The sequence below is a fragment of the Somniosus microcephalus genome, chromosome 20 (assembly GCF_052327205.1).
Source record: "Somniosus microcephalus isolate GS21.2 chromosome 20, FLI_Smic_1.0, whole genome shotgun sequence".
NCBI classification, from domain to species: Eukaryota; Metazoa; Chordata; class Chondrichthyes; order Squaliformes; family Somniosidae; genus Somniosus; species Somniosus microcephalus.
The window spans coordinates 73,143,999-73,168,789 of record NC_141006.1 but is presented as its reverse complement, the minus strand read 5'-3'; the positions used below and the strand labels follow the sequence as shown (position 1 = coordinate 73,168,789).

The 24,791-nt window shown below is 48.8% G+C and overlaps 1 protein-coding gene across 1 annotated transcript in view; it reads left to right on the top strand.

The window, feature by feature from the left end:
• Window positions 1-24,791, top strand: part of LOC147103424 (S-adenosylmethionine decarboxylase proenzyme-like) — a 119,411-nt gene that overhangs the window by 44,292 nt on the left and 50,328 nt on the right. Inside the window, exons 3-5 of the mRNA XM_085962999.1 lie at window positions 8,925-9,051; window positions 10,940-11,042; window positions 11,127-11,169. Of these exons, the coding sequence (XP_085819125.1) occupies window positions 8,925-9,051; window positions 10,940-11,042; window positions 11,127-11,169 (273 nt within the window). The remainder of the gene's footprint in view (window positions 1-8,924; window positions 9,052-10,939; window positions 11,043-11,126; window positions 11,170-24,791) is intronic.

Here is a 24,791-nt window from a genome sequence, read left to right as displayed (position 1 = left end):
CGTGCTTGGCGGTCTTCACCCGTCCCCCGACGCCGTCTCCCTTCAGCCCCCGAGTGCGGCCCTTATCTTTGGTTCCAATCGCTGGCCTGCGCTGCGCCTCGCACTTGAAGCGGCTCCCGGCCTCTGGCTCACCCGCTCGCGCGTTTCACCGCGGCTCTTATCAGGGATTGCGATCGCCCTTATCTTCTCCAACTTCCCCAGCCCTGTCTTTGCAGCCAACACTGCACGGCTTACCCCACCACCTAGGTTGAACAAGGAAACTGCAGAAAGACTTCTGTCAGTCGCTGGAAGCTGTCAGGATGTTTGCTGCACTCCAGTGCTCAGTCGCTGATGGAGGCTTCAGAGTCCTAAAGCCTGTCGCTTCTAGTGGGGTGGTGATGTTTGAAACCTCTCTTCAACTGCCGCAGGGTAAGAACCTGACTCGTCGCCAGTGTTAAGTATGTGTATTGTATTGAACAATTAACACAAAGACTTAAACGTATAACTCAAACAGGTCTTTACTGGTTGGAGGTAGGGACTACACGTAGATCTTTACTTCATGCCCACAGGCGGGAACTGAGGGGAGATCAGTACCCACAGTACTATTTATACCCCTATGGCCAGGAGTGGTACTGCGTATCACTACGCCCTACAAGTAGTGCAGTCCTGTCCATAGGTTCAAAGTAGCACACATATTACATACACAACAGCTGTTATGCACTTTTTTCTAATCACCAAATGGCAATTAATAAATATGTGCTAACACCCTTTGTAATGTAATTAAAGGCCATTATAGTTTCACGTGTCAGCCCGTGGCTCAGCTGTTAGCGCTCTCGCCTCTGGGTCAGAAGTTTGTGGGTTCAAATCCCACTCCAGAGACTTGAGCACAAAAATCCTAGGCTGACACTCCCAGTGCAGTGCTGAGGGAGTGCCGCACTGTTGGAGGTGCTGTTTTTCAGATGAGACATTAAAACGAAGCCCCTTCTGCCCTCTCAGATGGATGTAAAAAACTCTTATGGCACCAATTTGAAGAAAAACAGGGGAGTTATGTCCTGGGCCAACATTTATCCCTCAAAAACAGATAATCTGGTCATTATCTCATTGCTGTATGTGGGAGCTTGCTGTGCGCAATGTTGGCTGCCACGTTTCCTACATTACAACAGTGACTACACTTCAAAAAGTGCTTCATTGGCTGTAAAGCGCTTTGGGACGTCCGGTGGTTGTGAAAGGTGCTATAGAAATGCAAGTCTCTCTGTCTTACACCAGTGGCGCACAACTTCTCTGACCTCTGCAGCTGCAATGGAATACCTGTGGCCAAAGATATAATGCATTCTCTTCACACGCGGCAAACTTGAGCAATGCTGACACTGACATTTTTTCTAAAAAACTGTGCAGGCAGTGCTGTGCTCGGACTCTTCTCACATCACACGTCTGCGCTGCAGTTAAAATGTGCTGTTGGCCCGAGTCAGAGCTCTGCTCCCATCCAATACATTTTTAGTGGTTCAGGCTCACGGGCGTGGGAGTGCTCACTTGCTCCAAACATTAAAACTGATTCTAATTAAGTTGATAAATTGCCCCAGCAGTCCAGAAAACCACGCAAATACTTCTTTAAAGCCAACCTGACACTGCACTGAAGATATACTCCATACTCTGTGAAGCCCCAAACAGTGTGAGACGGTCTTCCCAATTAGATCTCACAGCATTGTATTCCACAGTCAGATCAGGACAAGTCTATAGAATTATACTTTTACATCAATGTGAGATCTGCAAATACCGCCTCTGTCAAGGATCCTAGAATCTGTAAGACCCCGAAAATACTAAGGCAGAGTACAAAAACAAAGATCGTGGAAATATAACTACAAAATGGAATATAAACATGCTGCTAGTGATTCTACACTGTAGAACCTCAGAGGAACAATATGGTACACTGGTAAACAATAAGCATCACATTTATCTATGTGTGCAGAAATAATAGTTCAAGGGCCTCTCGCTGTTATAGAATCAGAGAATCATTGAATAGTACAGCACAGAAGGAGGCCATTCGGCCCATCGAGTCTGCGCTGGCTCTTTCGAAGAGCAATCCAGTCAGTCCCACTCCCCCGCTCTTTCCCCATATCCCAGCAATTTTTTCTCCTTCAAGTATTTATCCAGTTCCCTTTTGAAGGCTGCTATTGAATCTGTATCCACCCCCCAATCAGGCAGTGCATTCCAAATCCTAACCACTCGCTGCGTAAAAGAGTTTTTCCTCCTGTCGCCTCTGGTTCTTTTGCCAATCACCTTAAATCTGTGCCCTCTGGTTATTGACCCTTCAGCCATTGGAAACAGTCTCTCTTTATTTACTCTATCCAAACCCTTCATGATTTTAAACACCTCTATCAAATCAAACCTCCTCTTAGCCTTCTCTGCTCCAAGGAGAACAACCCCATATGTTCCTTTTAAGTTTTGGTAGGATTGGAAAAGACGGCCAGAAATGTTAACGGTGCTGAACAAGGCAGCACCTCCTGTGCAGGAGACCCGAGTAATGGCCCTGAATCAGTGATTTGGCAACTTGATAAAAAAAATATTTAATTACAACGTCACTACAGCCTTTGGAAAAAAAAGAAATGAGAAACAGAGAGTAGGGAATTAGGCACCTGAATAAACCTGTTACTGAAGCTTTACATTTGTACATACTGGGCCAGAAATTCGGGTTGGAGGTTTCCCGCGGGTGCAAGCCTCCGACCTGCACTTACCTACCGCGCCAGCCGTTGAGCTGTGGGCCCGCGTGGGGTTCCGATCCTGGGCCTGCTCCAACTGCCGGCGCGCAGTACTTGCGTATCCCAGGGGCGCAGTTAGTTCGAGGCGTCCCCCGGGGTCACATGGGCCATGAAGAGCCAATCGTAGCAGGGAATCTCCATTCATAAATTTGACAGGAAGACCTGTCAAATCTATGAATAGAGATCGGCCCCAAAACATAATTAAAACTTCAAATAATTTTTTTTTTAAATCACATTTTTAAAATAACTATAAATTACATAAAATAACTAATTTAAATAATAATTTACATTTTTGAAAAAATTAATTACAGTTTTTAACGGGGCTAAAAATAAACTTACCTTTCTTTAAAGTATTTAAAAATAATAAACCTGTGGAAAAAATGTTTTAATTTAACTTAATTCACCACTAACCTTGTTAAAAGCAGGCCTTGCGACTGCTTTTTAAAAGCGTAGCTGCTGGAGACTTACCCTCCCGGAGAAACCTGGAAAAGAACGGAAGTTCCAGGCGTACGCGCTGCCTCTCCGGCGCACGCGTTCAAACTGTGAACCCCTTCCTTTAAAGGAATGGAAGTTCCGGTTTCCAGCGCATGCGCAGTGTGTGCACGAAACCGGCACTTTCGTTGGGCCTACGCGTGAGTACCCAGCGCGTACTCACCCGTGGGGACCCGAATATCTAGCCCAGTTTCAATAACAATATGGTTATATAAATGTGTGTCAGTGGAATAAAGAGTAAAATACAATGGAGGCTGGCTGAAATGAACCAACAAGGCTGAATTGGCTCCTTGGCCTTGGATTGTGCACCCCTGGATTATACTATTGCCCCCATTTCAATTCAATCACATTAATCAATGTCTATACAGAAACTTCTTTACCCAGAGAGTGGTGAGAATGTGGAACTCGCTACCACAGGGAGTGGTTGAAGCGAATAGTATAGATGCATTTAAGGGGCGATTAGATAAGCATATGAGGGAGAAGGGAATAGAGGGTGATGCTGATAGAGTTAGATGAGGAACGACGGGAGGAGTCTCGAGTGGAGCATAAACACCGGCATGGACTGGTTGGGCCGAATGGCCTGTTTCTGTGCCATATATCCTATTGACGTATGAGGAGAGATTGGGTCGATTGGGCTTATACTCGCTGGAGTTTAGAAGAATGAGAGGGGATCTCATTGAAACTTATAAAATTCTAACAGGACTAGATGCAGGAAGGATGTTCCCGATGGTGGGGGAGTCCAGAACCAGGGGTCACAGTCTAAGGATAAGGGGTAAGCCATTTAGGACAGAGATGAGGAGGAATTTCTTCACCCAGAGAGTGGTGAACCTGTGGAATTCTCTACCACAGAAGGCAGTTGAGGCCAATTCATTAAATATATTCAAGAAGGAGTTAGGTATATTTCTTAAGGCTAAAGGGATCAAGGGATATGGGGAGAAAGCAGGGACAGGGTACTGAATTTGGATGATCAGCCATGATCTCATTGAATGGTGGAACAGGCTCGAGGGGCCGAATGGCCTACTCCTGCTCCTATCTTCTATGCTTCTATGTCATCCTATATAAATCGCCAGCATGCAGTTTTTTCAACATTTCCCCCCCCCCACAACCAGTCCTGCTTCTATGCAACCGTCTCTCTTTCCCAAAGGTTAATGCCACATCTTTCTCTAAATCTACCGCTGCCCATTCTTGATACAGCTGGTGTCAGGGAATCATGAGCAATGCTATGCTATTGTGCTGTGCCAGAGGAGCAGGGGGATACAGGTTCAGACCCCCGCTTGCCCACACACTGAGTTCTTGATCTCAGTCGTACAATCCATGCAGAGGAAGACACACGCCGGATGATTCCCCGCGGGGAGGACATTAAAACCGGAAGGTGAGTTTACCCGAGCCACAGGGACTTTTACGCCTCTCCTAGTGGCTGTGACAGAGAGCCCGAGAGTAGGTCAACTGGCTTCCCTTGGACCAGAGAGCGGTGTGCGTAGAAACCGAATAAGGGGAAGGAGAGAAAAATCACTCAACGAGAAAAATTAGCAGTCAGTGACATCTACATTCGCGTCATTGAGGAAGCCGACACTTCTGTTCTCATTAACCTAAAAACTCATTAACCTCAAAAGCTAACACAGAAAATTCACTGTATTATTTCATTTCACCTTTTCTCCTGAGTACACCTATGAGGCTTTACTTACTGGAAAATAAAAAGATATTACCGGTAGACAAAGGTTGCATCTCACAGTGAATCTGCCGTGTTTGCTGTACTAATGTCAAAAGACCTTACAAGTTCCAGTAAGTTTTAATTTGACCACAATCAAACGGAGGATAGCGGATTTGTCGCTGCAGTTAGCACAGTTAGTAGCTGCTGTCGCTGGGCTCCACTTTAATAGAAATGGGATCAAATCTAACCTTGGGAAATGAAATAAATGGCTGTGTGGCATTAGAATTGAATTGCTTTTTGACCAGCTCAACTTACTCTCTCGTGGGCAATACTAGGGTACGGTAGCACAGTGGTTATGTTACTGAACTAGTAATCCAGGGGCCTGGAGTAGTAATCCGTGAGACTATGGGCGCGAAATTCGGTCACGCCCCGTTTGGGGGCGGTAACCGAGTTAAGGCCGGACATTTAGCGCCCGGTGAGGAAGTACCGCCCCGGACGCTAAATTCGGCTTAGCGCCCCCCGCACAGGAAGTGGCACGCAATCGCGGGTGCTCCACTTCCGGGTGGGGCGGTAACCGTGGCGATGTTGGGGCGGGATCGGCAGCGTTCTGCAGAGGCTCCGCGAAGCGCCGCTGCGTTTCAACGCTTGTCCCCTTCAGTTAAAGGGTAGGGGGCCGCTGCGCACGCTGCAGGGCCTCCGATGGCCCACACTCGGCCGCCAGAGGACGGCCCAGGCCGCGCCACGGCGGGCCGACCTGGGGGCCAGACAGAAAAAGAAAAGGGTGCCGCGGGTCGCGGCCGCACCTCCCCTTTAAATACCGCCCCGCGAGCGGAGGTCGGCCCGATCAGCCTCATGGGGCGCAGCTGAGTTTCTGCCGCGGGGCGCTAAGGGGTCACGGCACACAGCGATGACGTCATCACCGGTGGCGCACCGGCCCGGGGTACTACCGGCGGGGGCGCGCCGCTAATGGGTAGCGCCTCAGCAACGCCCCGCCGAATTTCTCGGGGGGCGCTTTTTTCAACCCCCCGGGCGATAAGCCCTTTGCACCCCGTTAACGCCCCGTGGAGGCGCTAACAGCTGCCGAAAATCAGCCAAATTTCTATCCCTATGAGTTCTAAATCCCACCACAGCAGCTAGTTAATAAATCTGGAATAAAAAGCTAGCACCAGTAATGGTGACCATGAAACTACCAGATTGTCATAAAAACCCATCTGGTTCACTAATGTCCTTTAGGGAAGGAAATCTGCTGTCCTTCCCCGGTCTGGCCTATATGTGACTCCAGACCCACAGCAATGTGGTTGACTCTTAATCTGCCTTCTGAAATGGCCCAGCAAGACACTCAGTTGTACCAAACCGCTACTGTGGGAGCACCTACACCACACAGACTGCAGCAGTTCAAGAAGGCGGCTCACCACCACCTTCTCAAGGGCAACCAGGGATGGCCAATAAATGCCGGCCTCGCCAGGGGCGCCCACATCCCAGGACCGAATAAAAATAAATAGTCCAGAGCATAAAACGGCTTCACACTTGGCACGATAATTTTACATTTTTAATTTTACATTTTTAATCACGGACAGACCCCAAGCTGAGTGTGTGCATGGCCATCTGGTACAGCAGGAGGCACACCTGGAGTGGTCACTGACCAGTGCTGGATCTAACAAGGTGAATCGCCCCCCCCATGAAGGTGACTTCTCCCATAACTGAAAACTGAAAGGAGGACCGCGAGGAAATGATTATAACAGAAACGATGCTAAGAAACTATCCCATTTGCCTGAAACTTCTCTCTCTGATGTTTAAAATTTTGGGTTAACTTTTGTTAAAAGGAAGGCTTGCATCTCTATAGCGCCTTTCACGACCACCGGATGTCCCAAAGCGCTTTACAGCCAATGAAGTACTTTTTGAAGTGTAGTCACTGTTGTAATGTAGGAAATACAGCAGCCAATTTGTGCACAGCAAGCTCCCACACACAGCATTGTGATAATGACCAGATAATCTGTTTTTTGGTGATGTTGGTTGAGGGATAAATATTGGCCAGGACACCGGGGAGAACTCCCCCTGCTCTTCTTCGAAATAGTGCCATGGGATCTTTTACATCCACCTGAGAAAGCAGATGGGGCCTCGGTTTAATGTCTCATCTGAAAGACAGCACCTCCGACAGTGCGGCACTCCCTCAGCACTGCACTGTCAGTCTAGATGTTGGTGCTCAAGTCACTGAAGCGGGACTTGACCCCTCAACCTTCTGATGTCAGAGCCGAGGGTGCTGCCCACTGAGCCACGGCTGACACCAAAGAACAAAGAGAGGAATTTTAGATGTATGTGTTAAGTAATCATGCATTGCTATCCCATGGCACAATTTCAGAGTATTTCAAAGTATTCAATCCTTTTCCCATGGGCCAATCCAATGCTGGTTGGCTAATTTCCATCAAAAATCAGAATCTCAGTAATTATTGAAAGTGTTAATAACAGCGAAGCACATTGGAACACCAACGCATGGAATTGAAGACTGGTGGAGATGCTGGCCATGCTTGTGACCTCCCAGGTGCTGAGGTTGTAACGTTAGCCTCTCGTTATGGAGAGACACTGAGTGGAGGCTGGCACGTCTTTACAGGAGAGGAGGGAAATTGACCAGGAATGTCATTTCGGGTCGTTCCCAGTCATCTCCTCGCAGCATATTCAGAGGCCCAAAGTGAGCAGGATGTTGGTGGAGCAGCTGTGCTGTCTGCCCAAACCCCCCATCAGGTTCAGGACGCTTTTGAATACAGGCGGCAAGCAGCAGGGGCCACACGGGCAGCTCGCTGGGAGGGTGGGAAATTAACTGGGGGGATTGGGGGGAGGGGTGGGATTGGAGGGGTGTGGGGGATTGGGGGGGAGGTGTGGGGGGGATTGGGGGTGTGTGTGGGGTGGGTGGTATTGGGGTGGGATGGGGGGAGGTGTGGGGGGTGGATGGGATTGGGGGGAGGTGTGGGGGTGGGGTGGGATTAGGGGGGGAGGTGTGAGGGTGGGGTGGGATTAAGGGGGGAGGTGTGGGGGTGGGGTGGGGTGGTATTAGGGGGGAGGTGTGGGGGTGGGGGGGGATTGGGGTGGAGGTGTGGGGGTTGGGGGGAGGTGTGGGGGTGGGGTGGGATTAGGGGGGGAGGTGTGAGGGTGGGGTGGGATTAGGGGGGGAGGTGTGGGGTGGGGTGGGAGGTATTGGGGGGGGAGTTGTGGGGGGTGGGGTGGGATGGGGGGAGGTGTGGAGGTGGGGGAGAGCCGATCCCCGAGGGTGGCGAGAACAAGCCCACAGCGGCCCACAGTATGTTTGTGGACACAATATGAGCTCCTCCTCCTCCTCCTCCTGGCCCCACAAAAATGAAAGAATGGGAGGTTTGGTGCCCTGTTGAGCAGCCACCAGTCGTCCCTCCAAGATTCCCTGGTTTGCCCGCTCATCTCCTGGGCAGAAAGCGTATAGTGCACTCTGCGCCCATTTACACTTCAAAATTGCAACACCAAAAAGAAAGAAAGACTTGCATTTCTGTAGCGCCTTACACGACCACCAGACTTCCCAAAGCGCTTTACAGCCAATGAAGTACTTTTTGAAGTGGAGTCACTGTTGTAATGTGGGAAACCAGAGAAAGGAACGAGACCAAAGGAGCCTTGGTCTCAAATTTAAAATCTCGAGGCTCTGAAAGTACATTGTGTGGGGTATTAGTGTACCCGCACCAAACATATTTATCTGAAATTTCTCTCCCCACAAGTGTTCATATGCTAGTGTGGCACAGTGTGATCCCAGGGCTGCTGAGAATAGCAGAAGTATTAGCCAGCTACTGGGTATATTTTTCTTTGGTCGCTAATGTTAGCAAAAAAAAGTTGGCGTGAATATAAATCCGCTTTCTGACTTTTTTTGCTAAAATTAGTATATGGAAGAAATTATACTCCTCAAAGGAAACTGCGAGTGACCTATGGAAACGCAAACACTTTAGACGTTCCTTTTACCAGATGTTGGTGCTATATCAGCCGTGTCTTTTTTCAGGGTAAATTCATTCTTATTCTACTTTATTTCTCGACAGTGAGAGCAGCATGTTTGTCTCTATGAGACGGTACATTTTGAAGACATGTGGTACCACCCTCTTACTGCAAGCAATGGGACCACTTCTGGAGCTGGTGCAGAAATACTGTGGCTTTGACACCATCGAGGTAGGGAATAACCAGAGATATTTCAGCTTGTAACCCCGATCACACCAAGGAAGAACACAGTTCAAAATGAAGGGGGTAATTATTACTGTGCAGCTCCAGCAGTAGGCGGCTGGACTGTTATTCAGAGAGTCTGCGTTTCAGCTTTGCCTGTTAAACAAGCCTCTCGAGAACATAGGAAAGCATGGAGTGACAACAACAACAACAACTTGTATTTATACAGCACCTTTAACGTAGTGAAACGTCCCAGGGCGCTTCACAGGAGCGTTACAAAACAAAATTTGACACCGAGCCACATAAGGAGAAATTAGGGCAGGTGACCAAAAGCTTGATCAAAGAGGTAGGTTTTAAGGAGCGTCTTAAAGGAGGAGAGAGAGAGGCGGAGAGGTTTAGGGAGGGAATTCCAGAGCTTAGGGCCCAGGCAGCTGAAGGCACGGCCGCCAATGGTGGAGCGATTATAATTGGGGATGCTCAAGAGGGCAGAATTAGAAGAACGCAGATATCTCGGGGGGTTGTGGGGCTGGAGGAGGTTACAGAGATAGGGAGGGGGCGAGGCCACGGAGGGATTTGAAAACAAGGATGAGAATTTTAATTTCCTTTGGGTACGGTAGCATAGTGTTTATGTTACTGGACTAGTATCCAGAGGCCTGGTCTAATGATCCGGAGACGGGAGTTCAAACCCCACCCCGGCAGTTGGGGAATTTAAATTCAGTTAATTAAATAAATCTGGAATGAAAAGCTAGTATCAGTAATGGTGACCATGAAACTACTGGATTGTCGTAGAAACCCATCTGGTTCACTAATGTCCTTTAGGGAAGGAAATCTGCCGCCCTTACCCGGTCTGGCCTATATGTGACTCCAGACCTACAGCAATGTGGTTGACTCTTAACTGCCCCTCTGGACTGGCCTAGAGAGCCACGCAGTTGTATCAAACCGCTACAAAGAAGTATAACAGCACTGTGGGAGCACCTTCACCACACAGACTGCAGCGGTTCAGGAAGGCGGCTCACCACCACCTTCTCGAGGACAAATAGGGATGGACAATAAATGCTGGCCTTGCCAGTCCACTTCCTGTGAACACTTTTTTTTTTAAATCGAGGCGTTGCTTAATCGGGAGCCAGTCTAGGTCAGCGAGCACAGGGGTGATGGGTGAAAGGGGCTTGGTATGAGTTAGGACACGGGCAGCTGAGTTTTGGATGACCTCCAGTTTACATGGGGTAGAATGTGGGAGACCAGCCAGGAGTGCATTGGAATAGTCAAGTCTAGAGGTAACAAAGGTATGGATGAGGGTTTCAGCAAGGGTTGAGCTGAGGCGGGGCGGAGACGGGCGATGTTATGGAGATGGAAATAGGCGGTCTTAGTTATGCCGCGGATATGTGGTCGGAAGCTCATTTCAGGGTCAAATATGACACCAAGGTTGCGAACAGTGTGGTTCAGCCTCAGACAGATGTTAGGGAGAGGGATGGAGTCAGTGGCTCGGGAACGGAGTTTGTGGCGGGGACCGAAAACAATGGCTTCGGTCTTCCCAATATTTAATTGGAGAAAATTTCTGCTCATCCAGAACTGGAGCAGTCTGACAATTTAGACACCGTGGAGGGGTCGAGAGAAGTGGTGGTGAGGTAGAGCTGAGTGTCGGCAGCGTACATGTGGAAACTGATGCCGTGTTTTCGGATGATGTAGCCAAGGGGCAACATATAGATGAGAAGTAGGAGGGGGGCCAAGGATCGATCCTTGGGGGACACCAGAGGTAACGATGCGGGAGCGGGAAGAAATGGCAGAGCAATGAAAGTGGGGATATAATGACAGAAAGAAGATCAGACAGTTTGAAAAAGAAAGAAGCAACTGACAAGCAGCACACAACCATTTATGTTTGCGTTTTTTTTCTTCTCAGGATATCTTTTACTCTCGCAAAAACTTTATAAAACCAACAAGCCAGGACTATCCTCATCGGAGCTTTGAGGAAGAAGTAGAGTTTTTAGACAAATTGTTTCCAAGTAAGTTGAAACAAGATGTTTGATTTTGCAGCTGTGTTTTAAAACTGACTGAACCCCATAGTTATATTTCTGTTTCCATTTCAGATGGGGTGGCCTACTGTATGGGGCGTGTGCATTCAGATTGCTGGTATGTTATACTGACCACATTTTCCTGTCAAGTACTGGATAGCTCCTAGAATTAGACAAAACTGTTTAAAAGTGAGTAGCTATTAGACTATAACAAATGCCGAAAAGAATTAGCTGCCTGCTTGAGCTAGTTGTGTGGTTTAATTTTTAGAAAAAATATATTTGGCACTTCTAAACTTTTTCCAAAACAAAACCAGTAACAAACGCGTCAATGTCTAATAACCAACAATCTTTGACTGAGAGTAATCCCTTGATAATGGGTGGGCCAGAGGTTCAAGTCACAGAAAGGCCTGATATTCCAATTGACTTGGAATGAATATTGAAGGTGACAAGTCTAGTCTACAATTATCCGGACGAGTTGCCACTTACAGAAGCGCCATTGTGGGAAGAAGGCGTGTCGGGGGCCAATTGCTTTTCTGTCGGAAAGTTGTTCCAGGCCGCTCACTCGGAACTCCTGCACACCATTTACAGACTTTCACGTTCTCGGTCAGGGAGTCTGGGCTAGAGAGGGGGATAAAAATCACCCACCGCTGTCACTCATTGCTTGCTGTCCAGGGACCACTGCTGGAAGATGCACGTGCAGATGCTGGATGAAGCTCGGCTGTGTTCTTCCCCACATTTGCAAAGTCTACACGAAGGATGATGGGTTTCCCAGGAAATCCTGGCATGTATCGATACACCAGCTCGAGTAACCACTTTCAGGAGAGATGAGAAAACGGAGAGAAAACAGATTCTTGTCCAGTTGATTTTATCGACTTTAAATCTGACCCTGCAAAAGAAAATCCATTTTTACTTTTCTCATTGATGTCCCAACATCCCACCAGCCGAGTGTAAACCTGCCGAGTTGTTTTTCAGAAACTCCCAATGCTTGACATTTAAAAACTAATCACACAATCTAAACATGATAAAATACGCCATTTTCCTGCAGTTCTAATGGTAGTGCAGTTGCTGTAAGTCTCTGCATTTGGCAAATAACTTGCATCAATAGTCTATGTGACTTTGCACAACACATACAACGGTTTATTTGTTGAAGAATACTTTAGTCTCACAAGCACTGGTTGGAGTGATTGATACATTCCACCACCTTAAACATTCACTCCCTCCACCACCTCAAACATTCACTCCCTCCTCCACCTTAAACATTCACTCCCTCCTCCACCTTAAACATTCACTCCCTCCACCACCTTAAACATTCACTCCCTCCACCACCTTAAACATTCACTCCCTCCACCACCTTAAACATTCACTCCCTCCACCACCTTAAACATTCACTCCCTCCACCACCTTAAACATTCACTCCCTCCTCCACCTTAAACATTCACTCCCTCCACCACCTTAAACATTCACTCCCTCCTCCACCTTAAACATTCACTCCCTCCACCACCTTAAACATTCACTCCCTCCACCACCTTAAACATTCACTCCCTCCGTCACCTTAAACATTCACTCCCTCCACCACCTTAAACATTCACTCCCTCCGTCACCTTAAACATTCACTCTCTCCTCCACCTTAAACATTCACTCCCTCCCCCACCTTAAACATTCACTCCCTCCACCACCTTAAACATTCACTCCCTCCACCACCTTAAACATTCACTCCCTCCGTCACCTCAAACATTCACTCCCTCCACCACCTCAAACATTCACTCCCTCCACCACCTTAAACATTCACTCCCTCCTCCACCTTAAACATTCACTCCCTCCACCACCTTAAACATTCACTCCCTCCGTCACCTCAAACATTCACTCCCTCCACCACCTCAAACATTCACTCCCTCCACCACCTTAAACATTCACTCCCTCCACCACCTTAAACATTCACTCCCTCCGTCACCTCAAACATTCACCCCCTCCACCACCTTAAACATTCACTCCCTCCTCCACCTCATTCACTCCCTCCACCACCTTAAACATTCACTCCCTCCTCCACCTTAAACATTCACTCCCTCCTCCACCTTAAACATTCACTCCCTCCTCCACCTTAAACATTCACTCCCTCCTCCACCTTAAACATTCACTCCCTCCACCACCTTAAACATTCCCTCCCTCCCCCACCTTAAACATTCACTCCCTCCACCACCTTAAACATTCCCTCCCTCCCCCACCTTAAACATTCCCTCCCTCCACCACCTAAACATTCACTCCCTCCTCCACCTTAAACATTCCCTCCCTCCCCCACCTTAAACATTCCCTCCCTCCACCACCTTAAACATTCACTCCCTCCTCCACCTAAACATTCACTCCCTCCTCCACCTTAAACATTCACTCCCTCCACCACCTTAAACATTCCCTCCCTCCCCCACCTTAAACATTCACTCCCTCCTCCACCTTAAACATTCACTCCCTCCACCACCTTAAACACTCACTCCCTCCACCACCTTAATCGCTCACTCCCTCCACCACCTTAAACATTCACCCCCTCCACCACCTTAAACATTCACTCCCTCCGTCACCTTAAACATTCACTCCCTCCTCCACCTTAAACATTCACTCCCTCCTCCACCTTAAACATTCACTCCCTCCACCACCTTAAACATTCACCCCCTCCTCCACCTTAAACATTCACTCCCTCCACCACCTTAAACATTCACTCCCTCCACCACCTTAAACATTCACTCCCTCGACCACTGGCACACCGCGGCTGCAGTGTGTACCATCTACAAGATGCACTGCAGCAACTCGCCAAGGCTTCTTCGGCAGCACCTCCCAAACCCGCGACCTCTACCACCTAGAGGGACAAGGGCAGCAGGCGCATGGGAACACCACCACCTCCAAGTTCCTCTCCAAGTCACACACCATCCTGACTTGGAAGTATATCAGCCGTTCCTTCATCTACATATAGATTGGGCTAACCAAATTAGTACCAATACTGTGGAGGAGGAATTCCTCGAGTGTTTACGGGATGTTTTCCTGGATCAATATGTCGAGGAACCAACCAGAGATCAGGCCATCTTAGACTGGGTATTATGTAACGAGAAAGGATTAATTAGCAATCTTGATGTACGAGGCCCCTTGGGTCGGAGCGATCATAATATGATCGAATTCTTCATTAAGATGGAGAATGAAGTAGTTGACTCAGAGACTAGGGTCCTGAATTTCAATAGAGGAAACTACGATGGTCTGAGGCGCGAGTTGGGTAGGATTGATTGGGGAATGTCACTCAAAGGGTTGACGGTGGATAGGCAATGGTAAACATTCAAAGACCGAATGGATGAACTACAGAATTTGTTCATTCCAGTTTGGCATAAAAATAAAACAAAAAAGGTGACTCAACTGTGGCTAACAAGGTAAATTAGGGATAGCATAAGATCCAAGGAGAGGACATATAAATTGGCCAGAAAAAGCAGTAAACCTGAGGATTGGGAACAGTTTAGGATTCAACAAAGGAGGACAAAGGAATTAATTAGGAAGGGGAAAATTGAATATGAGAGTAAGCTTGCAGGGAACATAAAAACTGACTGTAAAAGCTTTTATAGATATGTGAAGAGAAAAAGATTGGTGGAGTCAAGCATGGGTCCCTTGCAGTCAGAATCAGGGAATTTATAATGGGGAACAAAGAAATGGCAGACCAATTATTAAATACATATTTTGGTTCTGTCTTCACAAAGGAGGACACAAATAACCTCCCAGAGATGTCAGGGAACATAGGGTCTGATGAAAGGGAGGAACTGAAAGAAATCAGTATTAGTAGGGAAATGGTGTTAGGGAAATTGATGGGATTGAAGGCGGATAAATCCCCAGGGCCTGATAATCTACATCCTAGGGTACTTAAGGAAGTGGCCCTAGAAATAGTAGATGCATTGCTGATCATCTTCCAACATTCGATGGAATCTGGAACAGTACCCATGGATTGGAGGGTAGCTAAAGTTACTCCACTATTCAAAAAAGGTGGTAGAGAGAAAATGGGGAATTACAGACCGGTAAGCCTGACATCGGTGGTGGGGAAAATGCTAGAGTCCATTATAAAAGATGTAATAGCAGAGCACTTGGAAAACAGTGACGGGATCGGACAAAGTCAACATGGATTTACAAAAGGTAAATCGTGCTTGACTAATCTACTGGAATTTTTTGAGGATGTAACTGGTAGAATAGATAAGGGAGAACCAGTGGATGTGGTGTATTTGGACTTTCAGAAGGTTTTTGATAAGGTCCCGCATAAGGGATTAGCGTGTAAAGTTAAGGCACATGGGATTGGGGGCAAGGCATTGACTTGGATAGAGAACTGGCTGGCAGACAGAAAGCAAAGAGTTAGAATAAACGGGTCTTTTTCCGAGTCGCAGGCAGTGACTAGTGGGGTACCGCAGGGATCGGTCCTTAGACCCCAGCTATTCACAATATATATTAATGATCTAGACAAGGGAACTAGATGTAATATCTCCAAATTTGCAGACGACACAAAGCTGGATGGGCGTGTGTGCTGTGAGGAGGATGCCGAGAAACTCCAGGATGATTTGGACAGGTTGGGTGATTGGGCAAAAGCATGGCAGATGCAATATAACGTGGATAAATGTGAGGTTATCCACTTTGGTGGCAAAAACAGGAAGGCAGATTATTATCTGAATGGCAATAGATTGGGAGAAGGAGAAGTGCAACGAGACCTGGGTGTCCTTGTGCACCAGTCGTTGAAGGTAAGCATGCAGGTGCAGCAGGCGGTTAAGAAGGCAAATGGTATGTTGGTCTTCGTAGCGAGAGGGATTGAGTACAGGAACAAGGATGTCTTGCTGCAGTTGTACAGGGCCTTGGTGAGACCACATATTGAGTATTGTGTGCAGTTTTGGTCGCCTTATCTGAGGAAGGATGTTCTTGCCATGGAAGGAGTTCAGCGAAGATTCACCAGGCTGATACCTGGGATGGCAGGAATGACGTATGAGGAGAGATTGGGTCGATTGGGCTTGTACTCGCTGGAGTTTAGAAGAATGAGAGGGGATCTCATTGAAACTTATAAAATTCTGACAGGACTGGACAGACTAGATGCAGGAATGATGTTCCCGATGGTCGGGGAGTCCAGAACCAGGGGTCACAGTCTAAGGATAAGGGGTAGGCCATTTAGGACAGAAATTAGGAGGAATTTCTTCACCCAGAGAGTGGTGAACCTGTGGAATTCTCTACCACAGAAGGCAGTAGAAGCCAATTTAGTAAATATATTCAAGAAGGAGTTGGATATATTTCTTAAGGCTAAAGCGATCCAGGGGTATGGGGAGAAAGCAGGGACAGGGTACTGAAATTGGATGATCATCCATGATCGCATTGAATGGCGGAGCAGGCTCGAAGGGCCGAATGGCCTACTCCTGCTCCTATCTTCTATGTTTCTATGTTTCTATGTCGTTGGATCAAAATCCTGGAACTCTCCCCTAACAGCACTGTGGGAGTACCTTCACCACACAGACTGCAGCGGTTCAAGAAGATGGCTCACCACCACCTTCTCGAGGGCAATTAGGGATGGGCAATAAATGCTGGCCTTGCCAGCAACGCCCACATCCCATAAATGAATTTAAAAAAAACATGAAGTCAATCCATTAACCAATCACAAACCCGCCTCTACTCCATCCAAGTTGCTTGATATAGTGCCTGTTTCAAGAAGGTGCACAGTTCTGAGAGTGATACAGTGGCAGCGTGTACTTAACCAGTTAAACCACTGACTCCTGCACTTCAGCCCGATCACACACAACTGGACATTGTACTGTGGGTGATATGCATTGAGTGGATAAATGTAGAGTAACAATGAGTCACAAAGCTGCATGTCTGTGTAGGATTCCAATAACGCGCCAGCTATAATCCATAGAACAAGCTCCAGCAAGGTGTGAACCGCACCTGTCTCCAAGATTGGGGTTATCTTAGGCAATGCATGGTAAACATTTTAATATTTTTTTTTTGCCCTGTTTTTTTGTATGGGCTGTTGAGATTGAGGCAAGGTCGCTGAGAATTAAGGATATTGTTGACGGTAATAAGGGTTGGAAAATTGTGGGCGACCTTCACCCAAAATTGCTATCCGTGTTCCCGGTGGACAGGGCTCCCCCGCCTGGGGTGCAGGCTCAGGAAATGAACCCCATAGATTTTATCCCAATCCTGTGGAACCTTAACACGGTGAGCTGTACATGACAACTTAGAAGATCATAGAATCATAGAAGTTTACGGCACAGAAGGAGGCCTTTCGGCCCATCGTGTCTGTGCCGGCTGACAAAGAGCGATCCAGCCTAATCCCACTTTCCAGCTCTTGATCCGTAGCCCTGTAGGTTACAGCACTTCAAGTGCATATCCAAGTACTTTTTAAATGTGATGAGGGTTTCTGCCTCTACCACCCTTTCAGGCAGTGAGTTCCAGACCCCCACCACCCTCTGGGTGAAAAAGTTCTCAACTCCCCTCTAAACCTTCTACTAATTACTTTAAATCTGTGCCCCCTGGTTATTGACCCCACGTCAGACTGAGGCAGAAAATGTAGACATAACTGCAAAGCACAGGCCGCGGTAACGAACCATCAAAACTAAAGAGATTTAATTTTTACCAGCATTTTATACATTAAAGCCTTGAAACAAATATTCTGAGCAACACTGGCAGCATGGTGGCATAGTGGTTAGCACTGTTGCCTCACAGCGCCAGGGACCTGGGTTCAACTCCGGCCTTGGGTGACTGTCTGTGTGGAGTTTGCACATTCTCCCCGTGTTTGCGTGGGTTTCCTCCGGGTGCTCCGGTTTCCTCCCACAGTCCAAAGATGTGCGGGTTAGGTTGATTGGCCATGATAAAAATTGGCCCTTAGTGTTAGTGGGGATTAAATACGTGGGGTTACGGGGATAGGGCTTGGGTGGGATGGCTGTCGGTGTAGGGACCGGGTGCTAGGGTTTGGATGATCAGCCATGATCTCGTTGAATGGCGGAGCAGGCTCGAAGGGCCGAATGGCCTACTCCTGCTCCTATCTTCTATGTTTCTATGTTTGAAATGGGTGGAGTAATTCCAATTGTCAGCGTGTTCCGGTGGGAAATTGCTGGTCTCAGTTAGTGTCCCTCCCTCCCGCAGCAATACGAGGCCACGTCAATTTTAACTGCGGGCCTCATTAATCTGCCACTGGTCCTAAGAACATAAGAATTAGGAGCAGGAGTCGGTCATTCGGCCCCTCGAGCCTGCTCCGCCATTCAATAAGATCAGGGCTGATCTTCGACCTCAACGCCACTTTCCCTGCCCGCTCCCCATAACCCTTGACTCCCCTATAGCTCAAATATCTGTCTATCTCCGCCTTGAATATATTCAATGACTCCGCCTCCACAGCTCTCTGGGGTAGAGAATTCCAAAGATTCACGACCCTCTGAGAGAAGAAATTCCTCCTCATCTCTGTCTTAAATGGGTGCCCCCTTATTCTGAAATTATGCCCCCTAGTTCTAGATTCCCCCACAAGGGGCCACATCCCCTCTGCATCTACCCTGTCGAGCCCCCTCAGAATCTTATGGGGGAAAAATTGAGTCACCTCGCCGGGGCGCTACCCCGAAAAAATTAGCGCCCCCGAGACCGAAATTCATCGGTAGCGCCCCAAGAGGGAAGGGGGGTGCTACTGGAAGCGCCCCACCTCCCTCTTGGGGCGCAGCGAGTGAACATCGTGCCGCGGTACTGCAGGCCTTCCTCCTCTTCTTAAAGGGGAGGGGCCTTGCGCAGCGCGACCCGGGGCCCAGCTGGGCCACCAGGGATTGGAGTGCCAGCAAAAGAGCCCGGCACTCAAGAGCAGCCGGCACTCCGTGGTGGGGGCTTCAGAGGAGGCTGGGGACAGCAATGGGGGCAGGTGCTGGCAGGCGGCCAGCAACAAAAATGGCTGCCCGGCACTGCCCCTTTAATTAGCGCCGCCCCGGCCGCAGGTAGGCCCCCCTGATCCCGTCGGGCATAGCGTCTGGCGGTAAGTCAGGGGCGCTACCGAAGATCGTGGCCGGGGCGCTGTGCACAGCGATGACGCCATCGCCGGTGGCGCAGCGCCGCAGGGTGCTAACGGTTACCGCTGCCGCTAACCTCTTGCTGAATTTCGCGGGAGGCATTGGCGACACCGTGCCCGGCCGCTAGTTGCTTTGCGCCCCGTTAGTGCAAAGCAACCAAATTTTTAGGCCTTTATGCTTCAATAAGATCCCCTCTCATTCTTCTAAACTCCAATGAATGTAAGTCCAACCTGCTCAACCTTTCCTCATAAGACAACCCCCTTCAACTCAGGAATCAACCTCGTGAACTTTCTCTGAACTGCCTCCAATACAATTATATCCCTCCTTAAATAAGGAGACCAAACCTGCAAAAACTGGCCTCTTCTCGCCCGTTCCGGGCGGGAAGCAGCTGCTGGCCTCTGGAAAATCCAGCACTCAGATAAGTGTGAGAAAGGGCTTAGGGTGTTCTGGGCGTAGTGGGGTCGGGTTGGAGATGTCGTCTTTCAGATGAGACATTAAATCAAGGCCCCGTCTGCTCTCTCAGGTGGATGTAAAAGATCCCATGGCACTATTTCGAAGAAGAGCAGGGGAGTTCTCCCCGGTGTCCTGGCCAATATTTATCCCTCAACCAATATCACTAAAAACAGATTATCCGGTCATTATCACATTGCTGTTTGTGGGATCTTGCTGTGCGCAAATTGGCTGCCACGTTTCCCACATTACAATAGTGACTACACTTCAGAAAGTACTTCATTGGCTGTAAAGTGCTTTGGGACGCCTGGGGTGGGTGGGGGGGGAGTGGGGTGGGGTTGGTAGGGAGTAGGAAGGGGGAAGGAGTCCAGGGCAGGGGAGTCCTAAACGTTCCTGGCCCCACAAAGTAGAGTAAAAACGTCCCTGGAGAGCCTGTTTAGCTTCCCGATCGTCTCCACCTGACGGGCGGCCACTTACCCCGCTCGGCCTGAAGTTCAAATTGCTGTCAGGGCCCGATGACGTCATCGGTCACTGATTAGCGTATGTTAATTAGGACCCCGCTGGCTCTTGGGCGGGAGGATTAGTCACAGTCAAAAGCCTGTGTTAAAATTAGAAATGGCGGGGAACCCGGGGCCATTTTAACTGCCGGCCCGCCCAGTTTCCACCAGTGGGTAGGGTTAAAATCCACCCCCCTCCCACCGCAGAGTTTCTTTGTGTCATTGCCGAGGGCTGATGTGCCAGGGCCTGGGGGTGGGGGGGGGGAGAATGTTTCTGAGGCATTCTGCTACTAAAGCTCCACATCCTGGCTGGAGTCAGTCAGGCCGGAAGCGGAGGAATAACCGGCAGATTTGATTGGCTCAATTAGTTGCAGTTGATAGTTCCAGGTTGGTGTTCGGTGGAGACGCAACGTTGGGTAAAGCCCACCAGTGAAGCTCTGTGTTAATAATAGTTGCAGAAATCTACAGTGGGAAATGACGGGAGGGGAACCGTCCTTTGTGACCATGCAAATAACAGGAAAAGGAAGGAAGGTTGGGGAGGGAGGCGGGAAGAATACCAAAGTAAATAAACTCTAGTATTTGCTCCATAAGCAAATTAAATACTGCAAATCCACTGAGGGGAGCAATCGTTTTGTAATTCATACAACTAAAAGTAAGATATGTCAGGGAGGGATGCATAAACAAACGAATTTGCATCTTAAGCAAGTTTTGTCAAACGGGAGGCAAGTTGTGCTGCAAGTATTATTTCTCCGAGATCCTATTGTTGGGAATTTCCTTGGGCGCCCTCCCGCCCCGCCGCCATAATGTTGGTGGAAGTTTGGCGGATTCCCTGTTTGCAGCCTTGAACGGGGTTTCTGCCAAAGTTATGGTGGCGGAGCGGGAGTGTGGTAAACCACTGTTGTTAGTATTGTTGTTCACCACTGTTGTTAGTACTGTTGTTCACTGTTAGTACTGTTGTTCACTCTTGCATATTGTTGTACTTGTCTGTGCATGCCTCAGCTGACTCCGCCCCTGGCTCCACCCTCATGGCTGGGTATAAAGGTCGCTGCTCGGCAGCCTCCGGCCCTTTTGGATACCAGGCAACCACAAGAGGCATGCTCTGTTCTTTGGTAATAAAAGCCTGTTTATTACTTTCTCAATCTCCAGTCTTTTGTAGCAATTGATAGTGCATCAATTTTATTACCAAAGTTAAATGTTGGCTGCGGATGCTGATCAACCGATGGCGCAAAACGCTGAGCAGCAGGCGCTGCTGCGAGCCCTCAGACCAACATGCCTGGACCTAGACCCCCAAGAAGCGGGTTCGTCGACTAAATTCGCACAATGGCTGCGTTGCTTTGAGGCGTATCTGGAAGCCTCGACCGTGACTCTTGATGAAAATAAACTGAAAATCCTGGCCTCGAAGGTGAGCCACCAAGTCTATACTTTAATCCAAGATGCGACGACCTACGCGGCGGCTATCGACCTACTGAAAGGGCAGTATGCACGCCCGGTTAACACGGTCTATGCCAGGTGTAGTGTATGTACCCGTCTACCTTTAAGAGAACTATTGTATGTAACCGTCCACCTTTAAGAGAACTACTTTAGGTGTTGCACTACTTTGTTGGCTTCTGTATACTGTAATACCGACGGTGACCACACCGGTATATAAGTGCTGTGTCAGGATTTATTGGGCAGATTCGCCCTGACCTTCGAATAGTAAAGTCCTGTTTTAAGTTACTCTGGTAGTCTGTGTATTAATTAACTAAACAACTCACAGACTTTACAGTGGCGACGAGTCCGATCGTACCCTGCAGCAACAATACTTCCGAAGCAGTTAACGAGCGTTGAGAAGAGGCAACCGCCCTCGTCATTCTGCTGGGAGAAAACTCGAGTCTGCAGAGCTGGAAAGGAGGAAGAATTCAGAGACAAAGACTTCCATCAGCAACAGGCACTGACTGTCCCTTCTGCCACAGGGAGGAGTGAGCCGATCAGCACGAGAAGCAAGCCGGCCACAGTGACTGTGAGTAAGGGAAAAGTAAAAAGAATAACCGGAGGATAAGGGCGGTGCACTCGACCACGGTCGAGGGGGAAAGGAGCCGGACAGAAGTCGGGCCCAGAGGCGCTGAGACTGGGGCAGCGTGGAGCAAGGAAGCCACGGTACAGACAGGCTGGGGGCGCAACGGCGTCGTGAGACAGCTAGACCGCGACCGGCGAAAAAGGCCGGGCAGCGACCGAAGCCACGAAGCGCTGCGACCGGGAGCGTAGGCGCGGGAAGATATAAAAACTCAGCCGCAGCCGGGGAGGGAAGCACCGGACTGCGAGAGGGCTGGGAGGCGCGATTGGGAGCCGAGCGAGCGGGAGAGGCAGAGCCGACCAAGGGAGACTGAGCGAGAGCCAGTCCAGCGGCTGAAACTGTTCGCCGTCAACGGGGTGTACCCAGCGCCGGTAGAGCCGAGCGAGCGGGAGAGAGACAGAGCCCGAGCAAGGGGAACTGAGCGAGAGCCAGCCCAGCGGCTGAAACTGTTCGCCGTCAACGGGGTGTACCCAGCGCCGGTTGCCCTGCCGAGAAAAGGGAAAGCACTGAAGCCGACGCGCAGGCTGTGAACCTGAAAGCCAGCGGCCGTCGCCCGTGGGGAAAGTGTACCCCTCCCGCCAGGGGAAGAAACGCGGGAAGCCGCCATTAGGCGGAGAAGAAGACAGAAGCGGGGAACCGCCACTGAAGTGGGCGGGGAGAGAAGATAAGTGCGGGAAACCGCCATTTTCGCGGGAACCGCCATCTTGAAAAAAAAAAAGGAAATTTAAAGAAATAATCCGTGGTGTTATCAGGAAGAGAGGAAGATGCCTAAGCGTGGTAACATCAATGATTTTAATTCCGAGGTAGAAGACTGGGCCACGTATGTGGAACGCATTGAGATCTATGGTGATGCCAATAAAATAGAAGATGACAAAGCTATAACCTTGCTAAACTCGATGGGCGCGAAGACATACGGGCTCTTGAAGCATCTACTAGCACCAGCTAAACCGGCGGATCAGACTTTCGATGATATTGTTGCTGTCCTGAAGGATCATTTTAACCCCGCACCACTGATGTTAGTGGAACGATCCAAATTTTACGCGAGAACGCAACGGAAAGAGGAAAGCAACGCGGAGTACCTGATTGAACTGCGTAGACTAGCGAAACACTGTCAGTTTAGGGAAAATCTGGCAGAGGCACTCAGAGACAAATTCGTGTGCGGAATGTCGAAGGAAGAAACACAAAAACGACTGCTCGAAGAGAACGATCTTACACTTGATAAGGCTGTCCTTATTGCTGCATCGAACGAAGCCGCAGCGAAAGGAACGGCGGAAATGCAGCTAAAGGCAGCGGCACTCAGTGTGCAGCAAATTACTTCGGGTACAACGAAATGCTATCGTTGTGGGAAGACAACACACGACCAGAACCAATGCTGGTTTAAAAACCATGAATGTAGGAAATGTGGCAAGCTCGGTCACATAGCTAAGGTATGCCGGTCAGGAAAGAAGACCAACAATAATGAGTCACCACAAAAGAGGTACAGGAAGGTACATGAGGTGACTAGGAAGAGTCCGGAAGAACAGAATTCGGACTCACACTCCAACTGCAAGGAACTGGATAGTCTGAGAATTCACAATGTGAGTAATGAAGCTGACCGACAAGCTATCTGGATCACACTACAGATTGCAAAAGTCCAAGTGAAAATGGAAGTGGACACCGGATCGGTGTTGACGGTCATGAATAAGCATGATTATAAAAAGTTATTCAAGCATATTCCCCTACGGGATACGGAACTAGTATTGCAGACATACACGGGGCACAAAGTATACCCCATCGAAAAGATAGAAGTCAAGGTGAGATACAAGGACAAAGATCACCAAAGGATGGACCTGTATGTGTTGCCTGAGGGAGGTCCACTACTTCTGGGACGGGAGTGGATCAGGAAAATAAAGATAGACTGGCATTCACTAAACACCATGACGGTAGATTCCAGAAAGGAAGATGTCAAACCTGAACGGTTGTCCAGAATATTGGACGAAGCTAAAGAGGTATTCCAGCAAGGACTGGGAACACTGTGAGGAATTAAAGCAAAGGTTAAGATTGCAGAACATGCAAGCCCAAAATTTTTCAAAGCCAGGTCGGTACCTTACGCGATACGACCTGCTGTGGAGGCAGAACTGGAAGAACTTGAACGATCAGGGGTACTGTCAAAAGTGGACTGGAGTGAGTGGGCCACGCCCATTGTTCCCGTCATGAAGTCTTCACCAAATAACAAGCCAGGGGGACCGGGGAAGGTCCGCACCTGCGGAGACTTCAAGATCACAGTGAATCCGGTGCTTCACACGGTACAATACCCGCTTCCGCGGATTGAAGATATCTTTGCTTCGTTGGCTGGAGGGAAACACTTCACCAAGATAGACCTGGCACAGGCATACTTACAAATGGAAGTCGAGGAAGAGTCGCGTCAGTACCTCACCATCAACACACACAGAGGCTTGTATCGTTATAATAGACTGGTTTTTGGGGTAGCTTCGGCTCCAGCAATTTGGCAGAGGGCCATGGAGCAGGTATTACAAGGAATTCCAAGCACGCAGTGTTACTTAGACGATATCCTGATTACGGGAGAAGACGAGGAAGAACACCTCACAAATTTGAAACTGGTGCTCACTAGGTTGAAGGAATATGGCCTTCGAGTTAATCGCAAGAAATGTGAGTCTTCCAAAAACGGATCTCGTACTGCGGTCATGTCATTGACCGAGAGGGGCTGCACAAG